The sequence below is a fragment of the Phalacrocorax carbo genome, chromosome 5, assembly GCF_963921805.1.
Source record: "Phalacrocorax carbo chromosome 5, bPhaCar2.1, whole genome shotgun sequence".
Taxonomy (NCBI): domain Eukaryota; kingdom Metazoa; phylum Chordata; class Aves; order Suliformes; family Phalacrocoracidae; genus Phalacrocorax; species Phalacrocorax carbo.
Genome location: NC_087517.1, coordinates 35060372 through 35078387, shown reverse-complemented (window position 1 = coordinate 35078387; position 18016 = coordinate 35060372). Strand labels below are relative to the sequence as shown.

The 18016-nt window shown below is 37.8% G+C and overlaps 1 protein-coding gene across 4 annotated transcripts in view; it reads left to right on the top strand.

The window, feature by feature from the left end:
• The window catches only part of MYO1B (myosin IB), a 115664-nt gene extending 102757 nt beyond the window's left edge, over positions 1-12907 (top strand). For all 4 annotated transcript variants that reach the window (XM_064451987.1, XM_064451990.1, XM_064451989.1 and 1 more), the window contains 7 exons: positions 1172-1246; positions 1659-1793; positions 2694-2800; positions 5825-5957; positions 7507-7659; positions 8576-8703; positions 11263-12907. In XM_064451987.1, coding sequence (XP_064308057.1) covers positions 1172-1246; positions 1659-1793; positions 2694-2800; positions 5825-5957; positions 7507-7659; positions 8576-8703; positions 11263-11386 — 855 coding nt within the window. In that variant the 3' untranslated portion in view covers positions 11387-12907. The remainder of the gene's footprint in view (positions 1-1171; positions 1247-1658; positions 1794-2693; positions 2801-5824; positions 5958-7506; positions 7660-8575; positions 8704-11262) is intronic.
• Positions 12908-18016: the final 5109 nt, after the last annotated feature.

The following is an 18016-nucleotide window of genomic DNA, read 5'->3' as shown; positions in this document are numbered from 1 at the left end:
TTTGAGTGTGTTCGTTTCCATCCCTGAATAATAAATAAAGGGTGTACACTAATTACAGAGCACTAAGCATTACATAAAGTCAGTGAATAAGAACTCTAATGATTTTTCATATAAAGTAAGGAAAAAATTGTGTGCTGTATTTGCATAGAATGAAGACAGCTGAATGCTGTCAGTTTTGTTGATGCATCTTCATGTGTAATTAAGCAAAACCCATTTATCTGTTGGGTTTTTTTAATCCCAGAATGGTGTCAGATTCTTGCTTTCGAAAAGCTGGCTTATTTTAAAATGCATGGCACTCACTATGGGGCAGAAGGTGCGCCAGGGTAAGCCAAGCAAACTATAAGTTGATGTGGGTTTTTCCTCTATAGGTTTTCCTTTATTTTCTGGTTACAGTGAACTCAGCAACACATAGCAAGTTAGCTAAAACCACTAAATTTGCTCTGGGGTAAATTATGCAAAGCCACAATGTGTTCCCTGGTTTTTGCTCAAAACTCTTAACAGGTGTGTGTGTTGCAGGTTATGCCAAAGTCTAGGGGGAAAAAAAAATAGGGGATGTTTCAGCTAACTTGCATTAAGCAACCTTTGTGTTGATTCTCTGCTCTTATCAAGCACCAAAACCTTATTTTCCTTTTGGAATGAAGACTGCTTGTGTGAAAAGAGCTTTTTTTATGCATAAGTCTGCTCTGTTAAAAAAACACCTTTTTTATTATAGATAACTCTGTATTAAGAACTAAGGAGAAAAATCAGAAACACTTCATCAGCTAAATATGTAATTAACATTAGTTCAGTGTCACTTCAGACACAATAAAATACATATCACTGATGATACCTCACTTTTTCCAGTCTAACTTCATGCAAAAGCCTATGACAAGAGATTAATGCTGTGAATTCAACAATATTTGAATAGCTCATCTTTTCAGATGAAAGTATTTCAAATTCTCTGTTACATTTGCAAATGACTGTACTCAGGTCATCTGAGGTAACTTTCTGACCTCTTGGTCCACGGTCTGGTTCATATATTTTAAGAGTACTCAGTGTTACTATTTCAGGGAACACTTTGCATGTTTGTAGGCTTGTTTTAGTATTTTCTGCCATAGAGCTTTATAAAAAAGTACCTGTGCAAACAAATTCACTCTTTGTATTCACTCTGAGGGTTTCTTTAACTTTCCAGGTCCGTAGAGAGTACAGGAAATTCTTCAGAGCCAATGCTGGAAGAAAAATTTATGAATTTACCCTTCAGAGACTTGTATGTATACATCTGTAAAAAGCACATGCACATTTTCTGTGCTTTAATGTTTTGTTTTTTAGCAAAAATAAGAGCTGTGTTATGGTCTTGAGAGTCTTTGTAATGAAACGTCCAAGATAAGCATATGGAAAATTGACAATTTAAACATTCTTATATTGCAAAGAAAGGATAGTAATAGTGTTTTGGAGGTGTGGGAATGGTACTAACTAAGCATTTGCCACACTTGTATGCTATCTAAACCTGCATTTCTCAGTGTGCCTGACTTTTAAAAGCCATATTCAGGTTCATGAAAGCTGAGAGTTGCAGTTTGATAACTGTGCTTTTAATCACAGAGCATCTGCTTTTCCTTGCTTATTTCAATAACTCTGGTATTTGAACATTAATAAAACGTCTTGCTTCAATTTTATCACAGATGCAGAAATACTTCCTGGAAATGAAGAATAAGGTGCCTTCTTTATCACCAATAGATAAAAACTGGCCAGCGAGACCTTACCTTTTCTTGGATTCAACTCACAAGGAACTAAAGAGGATTTTCCATTTGTGGCGGGTAGGACACATTCTGGTCCAGTCTGTACAGAACTTCATCACATGAGTTTCAGTCGTTTTGTGTTGTTCCTGAAGAGTCTATTTTTAGGATTAATTTCTTCCCATTCCAGACAGGATATTTTATTTCTTTGGAATAAGTATGTCTTTTGATCATTGTCTTTTGGCCTGCAAGGAGCATAACTATCCTGGCTGCTCCTTTCTGGGGCTAGGGAGAGAGGATTGCATCCTGCCATCAGCTTTTAACTTAACAGTAAAGCAGTATGCCTGTTGCCTGTTAATTGGTAGCTTATAATACTTGTATCCATGGCCAGGACTGGGACTGGCTCTTAGACCAACATTGGAAGTATCGGGTGGAATTTTTTACTTATGAACTGTGGTTAGCTGAAATTTGTTTTGGATCTTTGGATGGAGAGAACATTGAGAATCTGTATAAGTGCTGATGAGACATTTTACTGATCTTGTGGGCTATGGTTTCTGTGAATTGTCAAGGGACAGTTTTTCTTTCTGCAAAATTCATCTTCTCAGCTATGTTTTGTTCTTTCTCTCTGTTTGCATAAACTTCCACAATTGTGGAACTATATATGTTTCTGTGAACATTTTTAGCACAGTCTTCCAGTGACTGGTATCTGATAGATTAAGCTCCTGTTCAAATGCAGCATGCTGAAGTGATGTGGTTTAGAGGTTGGATTTGGTGTAATTCAGAAGTATCTAGAACGGCTGAGGAGAAAAATACCTCTGATAGTTACTGTGCTACAGTGGCATGTAGGATGGAGCTGACTCACTTCAGAAGTATACAAAGAATGTGCATCTTGAGCAATAGGCAAACATTAGTTTTGCTGTTGCTTCAAATCTGACTTCGAAGGATAATTTTTTGGTTTGTTTAATATATCATGTTTTGTAGTGTAAAAAGTACAGAGACCAGTTCACAGATCAGCAGAAACTTATATATGAAGAAAAACTGGAAGCAAGCGAACTTTTCAAGGATAAGAAGGCTTTATATCCAGCCAGGTAATGACTGATTCTGCTGCTTTTAGTGTACGTTAAATTCAATATCCTTTAGGAAACTAAGCAAGATATTGTTTTTTATCTTAAGCAGGAAAGTGCAGTTTCCTTGTTTGACAATGTCCCTCCATTTTACTTTACAGTCCTAGAAATTGATCTCAGTTTGCTTCTAACTTAATGTTGTTGCAGCCTACTAATCCCATGATACTGAACGCTTCCGTCCAGAAGCCATGATGTTTTGTTGTTCTAACCCGCCGTGACCTGTTCGCATGTTAAAGTTTGGAGAACTTGTAGAAGGGAGTAACTCTCGCCCTTTCCCCTACTTTCCATCACGCTGGTTCCTGCAACCAGTAAATGTAGAGTGAACTGGAAGGCTGTAAGTGGTAATGCCGCTCCCAGCTGAGGCATGACAGGGAGCTCCCCTGTGTTCAGGTTTAGTACATTCAGCATAATGCTTTAACGTGAAGACTAGGTAATTTAAGAGTTAGATATATTGGTATATATCTTTTGAAAGGATACTTCAGATAAAAAGTGCTTAGAAGTTCATTTCCATTTTATAATTTTTTTTAATTTGAGACTTTTTAAAAATGTGAAATCTCTGCAAATAAGTGTTTTGGTTTATCAGATTATTGAGTTCTTAAAAACTGATAAATTCTTGTCATTGCTATCTGCAGAGCTAACATTACTCAAGAAAGTGCAGTAGTATCTGATTTTACTAAAGGAATGCTTTTTTTTTTCTTTTGCATGCAATAAAACTGACAAACTAGAGAACTGATGTCCTTGCAAGAAGTCAAACTTTTTAAGTGAACATGAGCTTAGAAATTGTGTTTTTCTTGAAAACAAAGGTCTCATCGATCTCGGGAGAGTTTTCTTTTAGAAGCCGTAGTTTGAGCTGAGCAGGAGTAAGGCACTGTAAAGTAAAAAGCAAGGTTCAGTAGAGGGAGGAACAGGAATCTGCAAGAGTTGACGAAGGCAGTTCCATGCATGGACAAGCTCTGCTTGGATATTTGTGTTGTATTGGTTTTGTTTTGTTTCAGTTTTTTGTTGAGACATTTCTTTTTTTCCTGTAATGGGCTCAGTATATGTTTCTCTGTCTTCCCTTCAGTAGGTCACTTAGTTAATGGCTGTATATGTTAGCTTGTGGTTTATTCCTTATTTGCTTTGGGATATCTTTTTATGCTGCTGGGGAAACAAAAAAGATGCTGCCTTTGGACTTTTCTAGGAGCAAGCAGGCTTTTTTGCTTTGAGTCAGTATACATCTGATCAGTGTAGAGCTCTTTGGGAAGGAAGGAATTTTATTTATATCCCTGGTTTAGTACTTTTTTGCACCAAGACAGAACAATGAAATATTAACACAGCAAAATATATACCCAAGTTACTGTTATCTAAGACATTCTTATGTGGTATATGTGATAGAAGGTAGCTGTTGATTCATTTCAGTTTTAATTTGTAAGTCATTGTTAGATTAGGGACAAAGTCCCCAGGGAATCTACAGTTTTGGTGACTATGGTTTCATAATGCTAGTAAATAAAAACAAAAAAACCCTCAAAGTGCCAACATGATAGAAAGTTAGAATGCTTTCCCCACCCAGCACTGATCTAGAAACATTTCCATCTCTTTTTGTCGTGTATTCAGAACTGATTAGCTCCTGTTGTTTTTTTTTTTTCCTTGGCCCAAGGTTGGAGGAAATTACTGTATAAAGTTTCTGATTAGTTAGTATGATCATGATTCATAGGATGTGGATAACTTTCTGTCTGCAATGTAATTATTTAAGAACAGAGAGGGATTTCTTGTGAGTACTAAAATACCAGTACCCTTCCTTTTCTCTCCCATCTCCCTGTGTGCCAGAGATGAATTACAAATGTATCGCTATTCCACATAATGTTTGTTCCTCTTGGGCTTTAGCCTTGGAAAAGCTTTACGTTCAGTACTTTGACTATAATTTAATCAAAGTGATTAGTTGACGGGACTTCTAACAAAGCAAGCAGCAACTGTGTTCACCAATTCTTAACTGATAGCAAAGCTATTACTGAATAACCCTGAGGTGGCTAAGGACAGGGTGATTTGCCAGCGCAACAAGTCCTGCTGAAGAACTGGTACACATTTAACAAACAGCAGCAGATCTTGAAAGCAAGTTCTTGTCTGTCACTCTGAAATACTGTGCAAGAGCAGAGGTGTCGGTCCTACTGAAGTTTTACTTCCTCTGTTTTCAGAGACTGTTATTGGGTGGTTTTCAATCAAAATTGATTGCACACGCAAGGATGTACTTGTGTCTGATACTTGCAGTAATTTGGCCCATTTAATTTGAAAATGTTTTCAGAGGAAGGAAAAAAAATCCTATTACTGTTTTTGGTGATAAATGTCTTTTTTTCACCATCACTGTGCTGTTAATGTGTACAAGATTCTGTGTCTAATACACATACAATTTCTTACCCTCCTCTTCCTCCTCCTTTCTTCTTTCCCCTGGGATAATGTGCTGGGAGATATATCCACACTACTCTCTAGCAATTCCCGACTTATTTTCAGCTGATGTAGCATGCCTGCACGGCACTGATGCTAGCACCACGGCACAGCACTGACCTGCAGGATCTCGGGGCAGAGCTCGGGGGGCTGCAGTTTTCAGCTTCTCAGCAGGACTGAGGACAATTATGCTGCATAAGAAAAAACCATCTTAAGAGCCCTGTTTGTGCTATGTGTTATGTTGTGTTATGTATTGCTCTAATTATTCTGATATACGATTGCAGATTATTTTGCATTGCTGTTGTTTAAAACAGGTAAAAATTTTAACTAGAGGTCTCTGGATTGATAAGAGTATTCTTTTGCTAAGAATGAGGCAGCTAATTATTTTCACTGGCAGAGAGTGTATCAAAGTTTAAGGAAGCTTCTGGCAGTGTAGAGTCATTGAAAATGGTATTTGATGCATCGCCCGGCTCCATAAAGCCTGAAGCAGAATGTTATGGTTTCAGGATGTTTATTTCTTCCCTGCGATTCACATTTAACTTGTGTTTCTCTTGTCTTTTGGTTGGGCAGTGTTGGGCAGCCATTCCAAGGGGCTTACTTGGAAATCAGCAAGAACCCCAAGTACAAAAAACTTAAAGATGCTGTGGATGAAAAGATCATTATTGCAGAGGTTGTGAATAAGATCAACAGAGCTAATGGGAAGGTAATAAAATGGCATTGCTTTATCCAGAAGGGTAGATTGTTTTTGTTATAAATAAACTGAGAGGGAGACTTCACTTCTGTCATGTAATGATCTAGGGATTTTTTTAAAAATGCCTTTTTTTAAGGGCAAGACTGGAAATGTTGAATTTACGTAGACTGGTGATTTTAACCACCCATTTTAAATTTACATAAATATTATTAAAATCTTGTTTGGGTTTGTAGATTTCAGCAACTTTTCCAAACAAAAATGGCATCTCACCAACTGGTGACAGGCTGTATTGATTCACAACTAAATGTAGTCTCTGTACCAAACTCAGATCTTCTATTTGCCATTTGAAGAAAATAATAATTTAGAGAATATTGTTCTTGTTTAGAATACTTAATCTTTCAAGTATCACACTGTCGTTCAAGCTACTGATTATGACATTTTATTATGTTTTAAAATTCTGAGTGGTATATTCTGCTAGCTTTGCCTGTCTTCTGATTGATATCAAAAGCTTTTTGGAATGAAAAGGCAAGTTTCTTGTATAATTTGAATAAAGCTTTTAAATATGCTGTGGGTACTTTTTTATTCTGCCAACACAGAACTTGTTTTGCATTTAAATTATACTTATTAAAACAGGAAGTATTATCCTCCCTTAGTAAATGGAATTGTTTTCACCGTATCTGTCTAAACATTAGAACCAGTAGGTCTCAACTTCTCAGATATAGATGTCATTTATGCATTTGTAGGAGAGAAATTAGGTTGCCTGTTGTTGATGCCAAGTTAATTCTCCGGTTTAGAAGAAACTAATTAAATGAAGACAAAATCTCTCCTGTACTTGTATAGGCTACAGCTCTCAAAATTAAAAAAAGAAAAATTAATGATGAGCTATGGTTCTGTGTGCTTTAGACAGCTACTTCTTAATTATAATAGTTAAGATTTTGTTATTTAAAATTTTACAGGAGAAAAAGCTATATGTAGATTAAGGTCTCATTTCTATGTCTTATTATTTTCTAAGATTAATTTAAGAACATACATTCATGCTTTAAAAATACTTGTCATTTGAAAATATGAATGTAAATCCTCCTAAAGAAGTAACTGCAATAGATAAAGGGAGGAGAACATAATATTGAAAATACCTATGTGATTTGTGTTGTTCTGCAACACGGTTTTGGTGAAGAACAGTAAATAGTGAGGCTTAGTCCTGAAATAGCTATCACTGAAAAGGTATGTTGGTTTTCCTGGGGACGGACAAAGCCTGAGAAATGAGGTTATCCTGATTTGCATAGTTTCTGAGTTTCAGTTTCTGAATTTTATAACTGTACGCTAGTAATTAAAGGAACTGTTTATATCTAAGCATATGTGCCAAAATGAGCTAAGCTTCTTAATCTATAATTAGACACATAAATAAATTTGACCTGATTTTAATTGATCATCAACTGTTCATGTTTGCTAATGTGGGCCAAGCTTATTAACTCTATGAACTGCTTGTAGTCTTAGTAGATGCTCAAAAAAGAATAGTTCTCTCTTTATGTAGCTAATGGTTTGCATTTTTGTATTTTCACAGGCTACATCCAGGATTTTCTTATTAACCAAAAATAACGTTCTTCTTGCGGATCAAAAATCTGGGAATATCAAGTCAGAGGTTCCACTGGGAGATGTTACCAAAGTGTCCATGAGCTCCCAAAATGATGGCTTCTTTGCAGTGCACCTCAAGGAGGTTGGTTACAACTTTATAATATAATAATCTGACTGTTTTACACGCAGTGATAAAAAAATTGTTTATTAATTATCTTGTAGCATTAAATTGTAGTGGTTAGCCTGTAGGTTTAGAAGTTTATTGAACTTTGTCATATCTGCAGAAACTTTGATTTAAAACTACTGAAGCCAAATGAGAACAGTTATTACGTTATAAAGGACCATTTACTTGTGAAAATCAGACTTCATATTTCACTGTAGCCTCTTCAGGACTGGAGTTTTCCATTTGTAATATGGGCCCTTAATCTGGTTCGGATACCTTGTGGCAGTGTTTTCCTTTTTAGCTGCTCCGATAATTCTTCCTGACACACTGGCAGAATACTTCTCTCTTCCTTATGGGATGCCAAGAAATCCCAGTTATGGCACAGCTAATTTGGTTACTCTGTTCTAAAGAACTTAGTTCAGTGCTATATTTGCTTCACTGCACTGTCAGCATTGACCTGCTAAAATCATTAAGCTGGCATTTGTATTCTAGCTTAAAGGATTTGAAGAACATCATATATAGTGTCTTTTATTACTGACCGCCTTCATTCTAATACTGGTGTTGGCAATTGGTTTCTGTTCCTTTCTGAAACTATTGTGAGCTTGCTGCAGTGTAGCCAGAATAGGGATAAGGAAACACTGCAGTTTTGTAGGACAAACCCCTCCTTTAGGATCAGCAGGGGTTTTTAACTTTCTCCACAGGTTTGTTGCTTATTTGAGAGTGAATTGTTTTGATCCTGTACACTGCACTGCATCCCTATTTAATTTACAAGACAAAAGGCTCTTGTTTCATTGTACTGGGAAGAGAAGACTCCTTGTAAAACCTCCTGGTTGGCATTTAATATTTTTCATATTCCAGGTTTTGGTAGTCCTAACTACTTTCCTTTCTGTTTCAGGGTTCAGGAGCAGCTGGTAAAGGAGATTTCCTGCTCAGTAGTGATCACCTTATTGAAATGGCCACTAAACTTTACCGCACTACTCTCAGCCAAACCAAACAGAAGCTCAACATTGAGATATCTGATGAGTATGTTTCTTGTTTGCTTAGAAGTGCATTTCCTTCAATGCAACATGCTAAAAAGTCGAGTATCTAATGTTAGAAAAACAAAATGCTGTTGTGTAACTAGTACTTCTTTTCTCTTGACGGAACACTTGTAAATAAGGATGCAATTTTCAATGTGTATTCATTTCTAGTATTCATTTTGGCTCTTGTTTCCTTGAAAGTCATTAGAGACAATGTGCTTTTCTTAAGTTAGTTTCAAATAGAGCTGTGAAGCAGAATTGCTGCTATAGAAATAATGAAGAGATACTACATTTGAGAGAATCATTTTGTGTGTGACTGAGAAGTTCACATACTCCTATGAGATGTTCATCAATTAGAGTGGACACCAGGTGCCCAGTTCCAGTGAAAACAACCAAAACAGAATGAAAAACTCCTCCCCAAACACACATAATCATGGTGCTAGTAACGTAGGTCCCTAAAGCTCTACCTTCTTTTTTGTGAAGGTGAAAAATACATTATTAAAATTCCTGCTGATGGTGTTTGAATCACCCATTGTTGTTTTGGCTGTTGAAAAGCTTTGTTTGATAAAAAGCTTGCATCTCAAATGAGTATTTCTTTCCGCTTGGTTCTGTTTCATATTTTTGGCCTTAAATAAGGATTGCACTTGCAGCGTTTATAGGTACGGAAATGTTTGTGTGTGTGTGTGAGAACTCCTAAAGCCTGCTGACTGGGAGTCTCTCAGTCCACCATTGTTATATGCTCAGTTTGTTATGTGAAGTACCCCCTGACTTCAGCAGTGTTGATGTGGTAGTTTTACTCATTTTGCATAAGGAAGAATATTTGGAAACCTAACAATAGGTAGGCAAAAACGGAACGTTTTATCTGGCTGCACAGCACTGCTTGTACTCTGCAGTCATGGTGAGTACCGGTTGTATCTGTTCAGTTTTCAGGGTTTATTTAAAGGCTAATTTTGCTCTTTCCTTGAAAATGACATCTGCCATTTTCCTTTCTTCTGTTACCAGATGTGATTCAATTTGCTCACGGGTGTGCATTTTTAGCCTCTAAAAGAGTGTGGCTGTCCCCAGTAAGATTCTAGTTTAATGATGGCTACAAAGGAATAATCTACTAAAACACAGATATTAAGCATGCACTGCACTAGTCTGGACTGCCTGCTTGCCTTAGGTCTAGAAAACAGTCTGCTTTCTGGGAGTCTTGCATTTTGGGACATGGCTTTGTTTCTTTCTTGCAGATTAAAAACGATCAGGTATGTACTGCTGTTGAGTTTATCCAGACTAAATAATTTTAAGTCATTTGCTTCATTTTTGGCAGTTCCATTTCTGTTGATGGCGAAGCAGTACTCTCTTCTCCCTGCTAGAGTTTAGATACAAGCACAAGTAGGAACTGAGGAGAAAATGTGGCCTTACTTTGACTACTGTGCACTACTTTTTGGGACGAGAGCTTAAGTAAAAATGCTCTTGACCCAGGGGTATGTCTAGCAAGAGACATACTGTTTATATATATAATATTGGAATGATGCGTCTAGGAAAATGCATCATTGGCGATGAGAGATGATGGCTATAAGACCTACTTACGTTTTCTGGATGCCTGGAAGCTGGGAGCACTGAACAAGTTAATCTTTGAGCGTCTGGGCTGTACAGCAGGAAAGTAGGACTGAAGGGCAGCTCGGCGCAGCAGAGGCCACTTCCTCCCATGAGCTCTGCCGTCAGCTTGATTTGTGGTTTCCGGCTGGAGAACAAATTCTTTGAAGTTTTTGGCCTCTGCTGGAGGACTTTTTAAGGATGCTAAAAGGGGAAAATCTGCTGTATTACAAAGGACTTTTTAGGTCAGCAACCACTGCATGTGAGCCAAAAGGCAGCGCTGCCCTGTTTATTGCTTTTAATCTTGCTATCCAGATCAGTGAGAAGTTTGAGGCTCCACAGGAGCCTCCTCGATTCTCAAAGCAATTCTCCACGTTCAATGAAATTTCTCTTCCAGTAAAAAAGTGAAGAGTCAAATCCAGATTAATTTATCCTGGACTGTAGGAAATATCTAAATTTGGAGTTTGCTGGGAGGGAAGTTAATTTTCCCAATTGCCGAGCAGGGGACTGCAAAGGCTAACTAAGTACTAGAAATATAAGCGCCTGCTAATATGAGAGATACACTCTAAATTAAGCACAAACCAGAAGAGTGCTCCCGCTGTTGCTGCAGAAGTATTTAGCTTCCTTCCATGAAAATAGAAAAGTCCCTCTGGATGATGATGAAGCAGTTGGAAATAGTCTTTGCTGCTCTTCTGGTACATTAGAAATTCTGTTTTAAACTGCCTTCTTTCTAAAGGAATGCCAAATGAACAATTGTAAAAGGTCCAGAGTTATAGGCAAAAGGCAATAATTAAGAGATACTACCTGAAGGAGACTCAAGCCCTACCGTAGCCTATGGCTTTTTTTATTCTCCAACTCTTATTATCAATACAGACCTGGAAATGACATCTTTTGGAGTGATGCTCAGAACCAACAGGAAGAGACTTCTGCTCCTCATGTGGCTTTTTCCACCTTTAATTAAAACGTATCTTATTCCCTCTCATAGGTTTCTGGTCCAGTTCAGACAAGACAAAGTGTGTGTGAAGTTCATACAAGGCAGCCAGAAAAACGGCAACATCCCAACCTGCAAGCGAAAAAACAATCGGCTTCTTGAAGTGGCTGTCCCTTAACTCCAGCTGGTGACTCTCCCTTTCACGGACTTGTTTCTTTGTAATAGTGCAATTTTAGCTGTTTGGTTTTGCTGGTTTTATCCCTTTCTGGAGCTGTTGATGGCTAATAGCTTTAGAAACCCTTGGCAAAACATTTGATCGATCAACTTTTTAGATCTTGTTGTTCATGCCAGAGTTTTAACTCTCAAAGTGCAGATTTTTACCCAGTGAGGCATTTTTACCAGCTGGCACATATCTGTCATACACAAATCATTTTCTTTGTTTAGCAGTCATATTTTAGTGCAGCATACCGTAAACCCACATATTAATGACAAATTACTCATATTCCTTAGTCTAGAGATCTGCTTAACAGGAACGATACATGGCCTTTGATGCTTGATGGCCACTTGTGCCCAGTGTCCTTTTTATACTGACCTGTTCTGGTGTTACGACAGGCTCCTTGCTTGCCACTGCTGGGGAGACCGCCAGAATGGAGTCTGACATGCTAACTCATATAGTGAACACTAGGACCTATGTAACGTGATCTTTTAGTCAGTACAGCACAGGAACATCTAATCCTGCAGAACAGAAGGAATATGTGATTATACAAGCAGGTATATGCATAATTTTGTAGTAAAAATGCAGAAATTTTCAAACAGGATTTTTAACTAGGTGAAATGTTTTTAATGACTTTATACAGTAGAAATCAGTAAAATTAAAAAAGCTTGTTTCTTTCACAAAAGCTATACAGTTCGAGGCATATTTTCTGTTCTGCTTTTTTTCTTTTAAGTTATCGGTTAAGAATAGAGCCTGAAAAATGCAATAGTATTCATAACACAAGTAAATGCTAGGTATTTAAACAGTTAGTTATCAAGCAAAAGGTTTGAGCCTTTCTTTTAGATATTGGCATGTACAATGTGCAATAAAACCTACATGACATTTTGTGAAAAATTATTTATAATACATTTTTGTGTGCAAGAGAGAGGATTGGTGCAGACTGCATAGACAATGTGGGGTTAAAATAGATTTGTGTTGTTAATTTGCAGTTTTTTAGAGTGTACACTACAGTTGTCAATTTGGGAAGAATACTTAGAATTGAAATATCATTAACTTGGGGGTCTGTATATAAATTGGTATTACGGTAATAAAACTGTTCGATTTCTGTGCTGTTTGGTACTCCTATGTTATAACCATATTTTTGTACTCCAAACTATTTTATATAACTTGTGTGCCTGATGTAAATGCGTGCACAGAAAATACAATCAAGAGCTGCATTATGAACTTTCAGTGTAACTGATTGCACTTAATCTTTTATAAGCCAGAAGCATTAGTTGAAATCCTTAAGAGAGGAGAGATGCATTTTTAGACAGAAGTAACTGCTCAAGTGAAGGGTTTGTTGGATGTGACTGTTTGATTTGTTGATGCAAGGACAGTTGAGAAAGCATTGTATTTTTGCAGTCTGATATAGGACAGATTAAAACCCTGGGTATCTGATGTGCAGTGCTGGAAGTCCAAGCATAAATAAAGGAAAGATAAAGAAAAGTTCAGAGTCTCATTACTCACCTGGTGATAAAGGTATGTGGTGCTCATGGCTGTGAAGGCTCCTCTGGGTGGTTCAACATTAACATTGGCTCTCCGCATTAAGACGACATTTACTGCAGTAGATGTTCTAGTGCTAATGGTTAGCAGTCTGAAAAGAACACCTGCTTTGGGTTTTAATGCATTTTCCTTTGGGATTAAAGTAAATGATTTTGCTGTGATACAAAACAATTGTTTTAACTGGTCACTTCAATGTTGCCGTTAAAAGTTCCACGCACATGACCTTGAAAGATAGGAGTAATCAAAAAAGATGTATTTCCCAAACTGTGGCAAAAAGTTGCCTCTTCCTTATGATCTTAGTTTGAACCTTCCTTTTAATAATTTGAGTCAGGTTAATAGTGTAATGAAATTTAAATAATTTTACATGTATTGTAATTAGAGGTGCTTATGAAGGAAGCCTTAGTACCGATTTGTAATGCAAAATTAGGATACTTCAAAGGAATTATTCCGTTGCCTTAAGAAGACGGCACATAGTAACGTGACATTTGAAACTCCTAAATCCTGTATTAGAATTCCTGCTTGGTAAAGATTGGAGAGCTTGTAAAACAGTTCACTATCTCAAAAACTTTACAGTAAGAACCACAAGAGCAAATTTTTCAAATGAATACGAAAGTAAGGAAGACAAACATCTGAAGTCTGATGTAATCCTATAGTTGCTTGCAGGTAGGAAATGGGAGAGTTTAGGTTCAGTGCCTCTGGATGATTGGCCCATGAAATTAGGGATTAAAGGATAATGTTAGGGTATTTGAGCCATCCCAGCGAGACCCCCAGTACACATCCCTTTTATTTCTTTGATCTTTGCAACAAGTCATGATAGCCATACCTGCAAAAGACTGGAAGAGGGACAAATTCCTCACTTTGACTTCTGTGGTTTCATTTCTTTTTCTGGACCTTTACAATTTTTACCTTGCATATTAGCAGGTACTTTTGACACTTAAATATTCCTCAATGTACAGAGCAAATTTTGCTGAACATGAATTATTTAGATATGCTAGGAGAGTCATGGAATCTTGATGTTTAGATTTAAGTATCTAGGACGTTGAAAATAAAAATGCAAGGTCACCTACGTTTTTTTTTTCCTTTTGTTTTCTTTTATAACCATCTATCAAATGGAGTTGTAAAGAGAAGACTATTCCTCCTATGATGCTAACCTTACATGTCCTTTTACTTGTAAATTTTGTCATCTGAAATCTGGGCAAGGATCATTAAAAAAATGTGATTCATTGCATGATACTTTGCAGAATCAAATAAAATTCTGTTCCTAGACCTATACTTTCTCTATATCTGTATCTTCCTTTTACTGCTATCAAATCTCAAAAGAGCAAGTGACTGGGTTTTAGGTTAAATATACACAGTGCTGGTGTGTGACTTAGAGAGAAGAAATTTTTATTTTGTGTGTGATTCCTTAAGAGGCAGCATGTCTTCCTCAGTGATTCACAGTAACCATTTTCAGTGCAATTCTTCAGTGCAAGCTCTTTCCTTGACACAGTTTTCTCTGAAATCTCTGCAAACTCGTATTTCCTAACATTAGGATTTGGACTGATTCCCTAGGAACAGTATTAATAGCCAGATTCACATGATTTTTTAAAAAATGGCTTTGGGCCCCAAACCTATCATATTCCACACATTTTTGTCTTGTTATCTTTTTCTCTCTTTTTATCCTGAACAATTTTATCCTGATTGATGTATATTTTTGTTTATCGTACAAATTATGGAAGAAAGAAACCAAAATGTAAAATCAGAAAAAACATCTTCAGTCGTAATCCAGGTTTGTTTTCATTGCCAAAATGAGAGCCTTTTTCTAAACAGTTATAGGGAAAAAATTGAATAAGTAATTCAAATTTTGATATGAAATATTCCCAAGTTGGCATAAATTTCACTGTTAATTCTTAAGCTTTTAGATCCTTAATCTTGAAGAACAACATATTTTCCATATTCTAGAGGAAATGGTCATGGTTATTTTGGAAGATTGCACTGCAGTGTGATGGCAGTTGGCAGGAGGGAGATGCATGTCTGCTCTTTGGACATTAGAACTTCCCAACAAACATACGTTTCAAAGACAGAACTGGAGGTGTTTTATGGGGATGCTGCCAACCTGCAACAGTACAGACAAGTGTGAATTTTAGGTAATCTGTAGCATCGCTAACAGACAAGTTCTGTTTTTCCTCCTATTCCATCCTCATTGGAGCTTACACAGACATATGACTGTGAGTGGGGAGGACAATTCTTTACCAATGTTTGTAAAAACCCCTCAAAGTGATCGAAATTCTCTGGATACGTCACTGTCCCATGACCTCCCAGTTAGACGTAACTAAAGGTTGCTGGAATGTAGCATGAGCCTGTAGCCGTTCCAGCACAGTATTTGCTAATTGGAGCTACAGACCTGTCTGCCTGAAATTGTGTGACCTGTTAAGTAGTTTCAGGAGACTTAACTCGGGCAGTGGCATCCTCCTTCAAAGAGAACAGCATTCGCACGTCAGTCCCAGTTACAGTGAGACTTTCCATTTTATAACTAACTGGAGTGTTTCTTCCTAGAGATGTAGGTAAAGGGAGGTTTAGTGTATGGAAAAAAACACCCTTCGTTGCCAGGGTTTGTCTGCAGAGCAGCGCTTGATTCTGCTGAAACATCACACATACGAGCGGTCGCTGCTTTAAGCACACACTATATATACACTGCAGGGAAAAGCCAAGTTCTTTCTTGCAGGATGGCACTGACAGCAGTACTTGCTCATTCACTGAATCTCTCCCTTCGTCTGCACTTTTGATGTGGAGTATATAGAGGATTGAGGATTATGGTAAATTTACAGTAGCTGTTAACTCTTGTAAAAATGTGTTTATATAAATTTGGGCAGATTTGGTTTGGCCAGTCTCAAAAAATTAACTGGAATGCAAAGAGGAAAAAGGTGCTCCTACGAATTTGTTGTTTTTAAGGAAGCACATCACAAATTCATGTCTGGCTGTATTTGCCTACAGTAAGCTAGGGCTGTTTAAAGGACTGGGGCTGCGAGGGGAATATCAAACTTGGTCCCAACAGGTTGTCAGCTAGAACCAGTTCTGTTCCTGTTTTTTTGCACACATGAATGAGCTGGGTATTCAAGCTTTAACTTAAAATGAAAGTTAGGAAAGTTGGAGGGCATTGCAGTTCACCTTGATTATAATCAATGGATGAAAATGTGTCCTAAAAGATTTTTAGAAACACATTCCCTCTCTCCTTCATTCTAAATTTTTAAGACATTGATGTGAAATTTTGAAGGCACAAAAGCCTTTTTCATGAATGAAAAGAAAACTTGAAGAACCTGAGTATCTCCTCTTAATGATTCAACTGATTTCCAAGGCTGCACCCTGCATTTAACCCAAGGAAAGGATCTCTTTGCTGTATAGCATTCCACTGTTTATGGTCTTTAACTATTAGAGAAAAGATGAAAAACCAAATATTCCTCTGGCCAGGGAGTCTTCTTCCCTGGAAACGTGGCAAAGCACTGGAGATCTGCAGGGAGTCCTCCTGCAGGAAGCCTTGCCATGCCCCCAGGACTTTGCTGCCCGGTCTCACCTTCACACATCGAATGCCTTTTAGGCTGTTCTGTGAAAGTGGGAGACAATGCTTTTTGTAACAATGAATGGTGATTTTCACTGGCCTGGCAGCGTCCCTCATGATTTCAAGTTACAAGTGCTTTCCCCACCAGTATCTTGATGCTGTGTGGTCTTACAGATGCTGGGTGCTGTTTCCCACCGTGGCTCTCATCGTGTTCTGATTTCCTTCTGCCCCCATTCCCTTCTGCTTCTGATGTTCTCTTCAGCGACAAAGGGAAGCCTATGTCTCTGGGGTAAAGCAGCAATGTATTCTTTTAGGTTATTTTCTCCCATTATCTACCGCTGCATCTTGGCACCTTAGTTTCAGCTGAACATACAGGAAATGTTTTATTTCCCTCGTCACCAAGAGCTCCTTTTTAATGAAAGATGGTTTGTTCCCTTTCGAGTTAACTTGCTAGCTCTATCAGTGTCACAAGTGTTTCCCAAAACTCTGACAAAACACAAAACTGTAAGCATGAAACATGAAAAGCTGCTGTTGCTATGTTCTCTGTCTCTTCCTGTTAGAAGAGAAATCCACTTGAAGTGATGTTGTCATGAAGTCCCTGCTGGCTTGATTCACTGCACGTAGCCTTCAAGGTTGCTGTATATGCTTCTTGTAGCCTGAAAAAAAGAATCCATCAGAATATGAAATAGGTGAGTTCAAACTGGGGTGCCAAAAGGAAGGAACTCATTTATATTTGGATGCAGAGGAGCGTTAAATAGCCGTGAATGCATGTATGTGTGCTTTTACTTGCCTGTATGCTGCTACAGCTACGGAAAGGGACCTTGGCATAAGTTTAACCATGAATAGTCCAATTGTAGGTGTTCAAAGCAAAGCTGTCTGATCAAAATTACTATAAGCTCTTGATTAACATTTACTTTTTAATAATAATGTCCAGTAGTTGTGGGTGAGCTTGCAGCGGAAGATCCTAAAGGTTAATTGCATCCCAAACTTCTTAATGTTATGTGGGGATTGTGGCCTTGTGATGGCAGGTTCCTGAGTTTTCCTGAGCTGTTCAGGGAATAATGCAAAAAATAAAGAACAAAAAATTTCAGCTATTTCTGATGCAGGAAAAAAGCTTCAAAAGGTTTTAAACCAACAGCAAACTTACTGCAACATAAATGTATGATTGTCTCCAGCTCACAGTCAGCTCATTACTGGCACAGAGATGTTTGTCCTGACCATCCTTTATTTGAACACTATTATTTAGAAACTCTTGCTGTGTTGACATCACGTGAGGTCCTGCAGGCGCTTGGCTCCCAAGCACCGTGTCGTCCTGGGATGTGGGTTTCGATCCTACCTGGCTGGTGCTCTGCCTTCTGATGAGGTGGAGATAGGATTTCTCAGGGTAAAAAACTCAACCAAACAAAAGAACAGAATGGAAGAGGGAGTGTGAGCCAGATCCATTCTTCAAGTTTCAGTCACATCTTCAGGCTCTTCTGTACAAAGGGGGTGAGGAAACCCTTTCCAAAGAGAGGAGA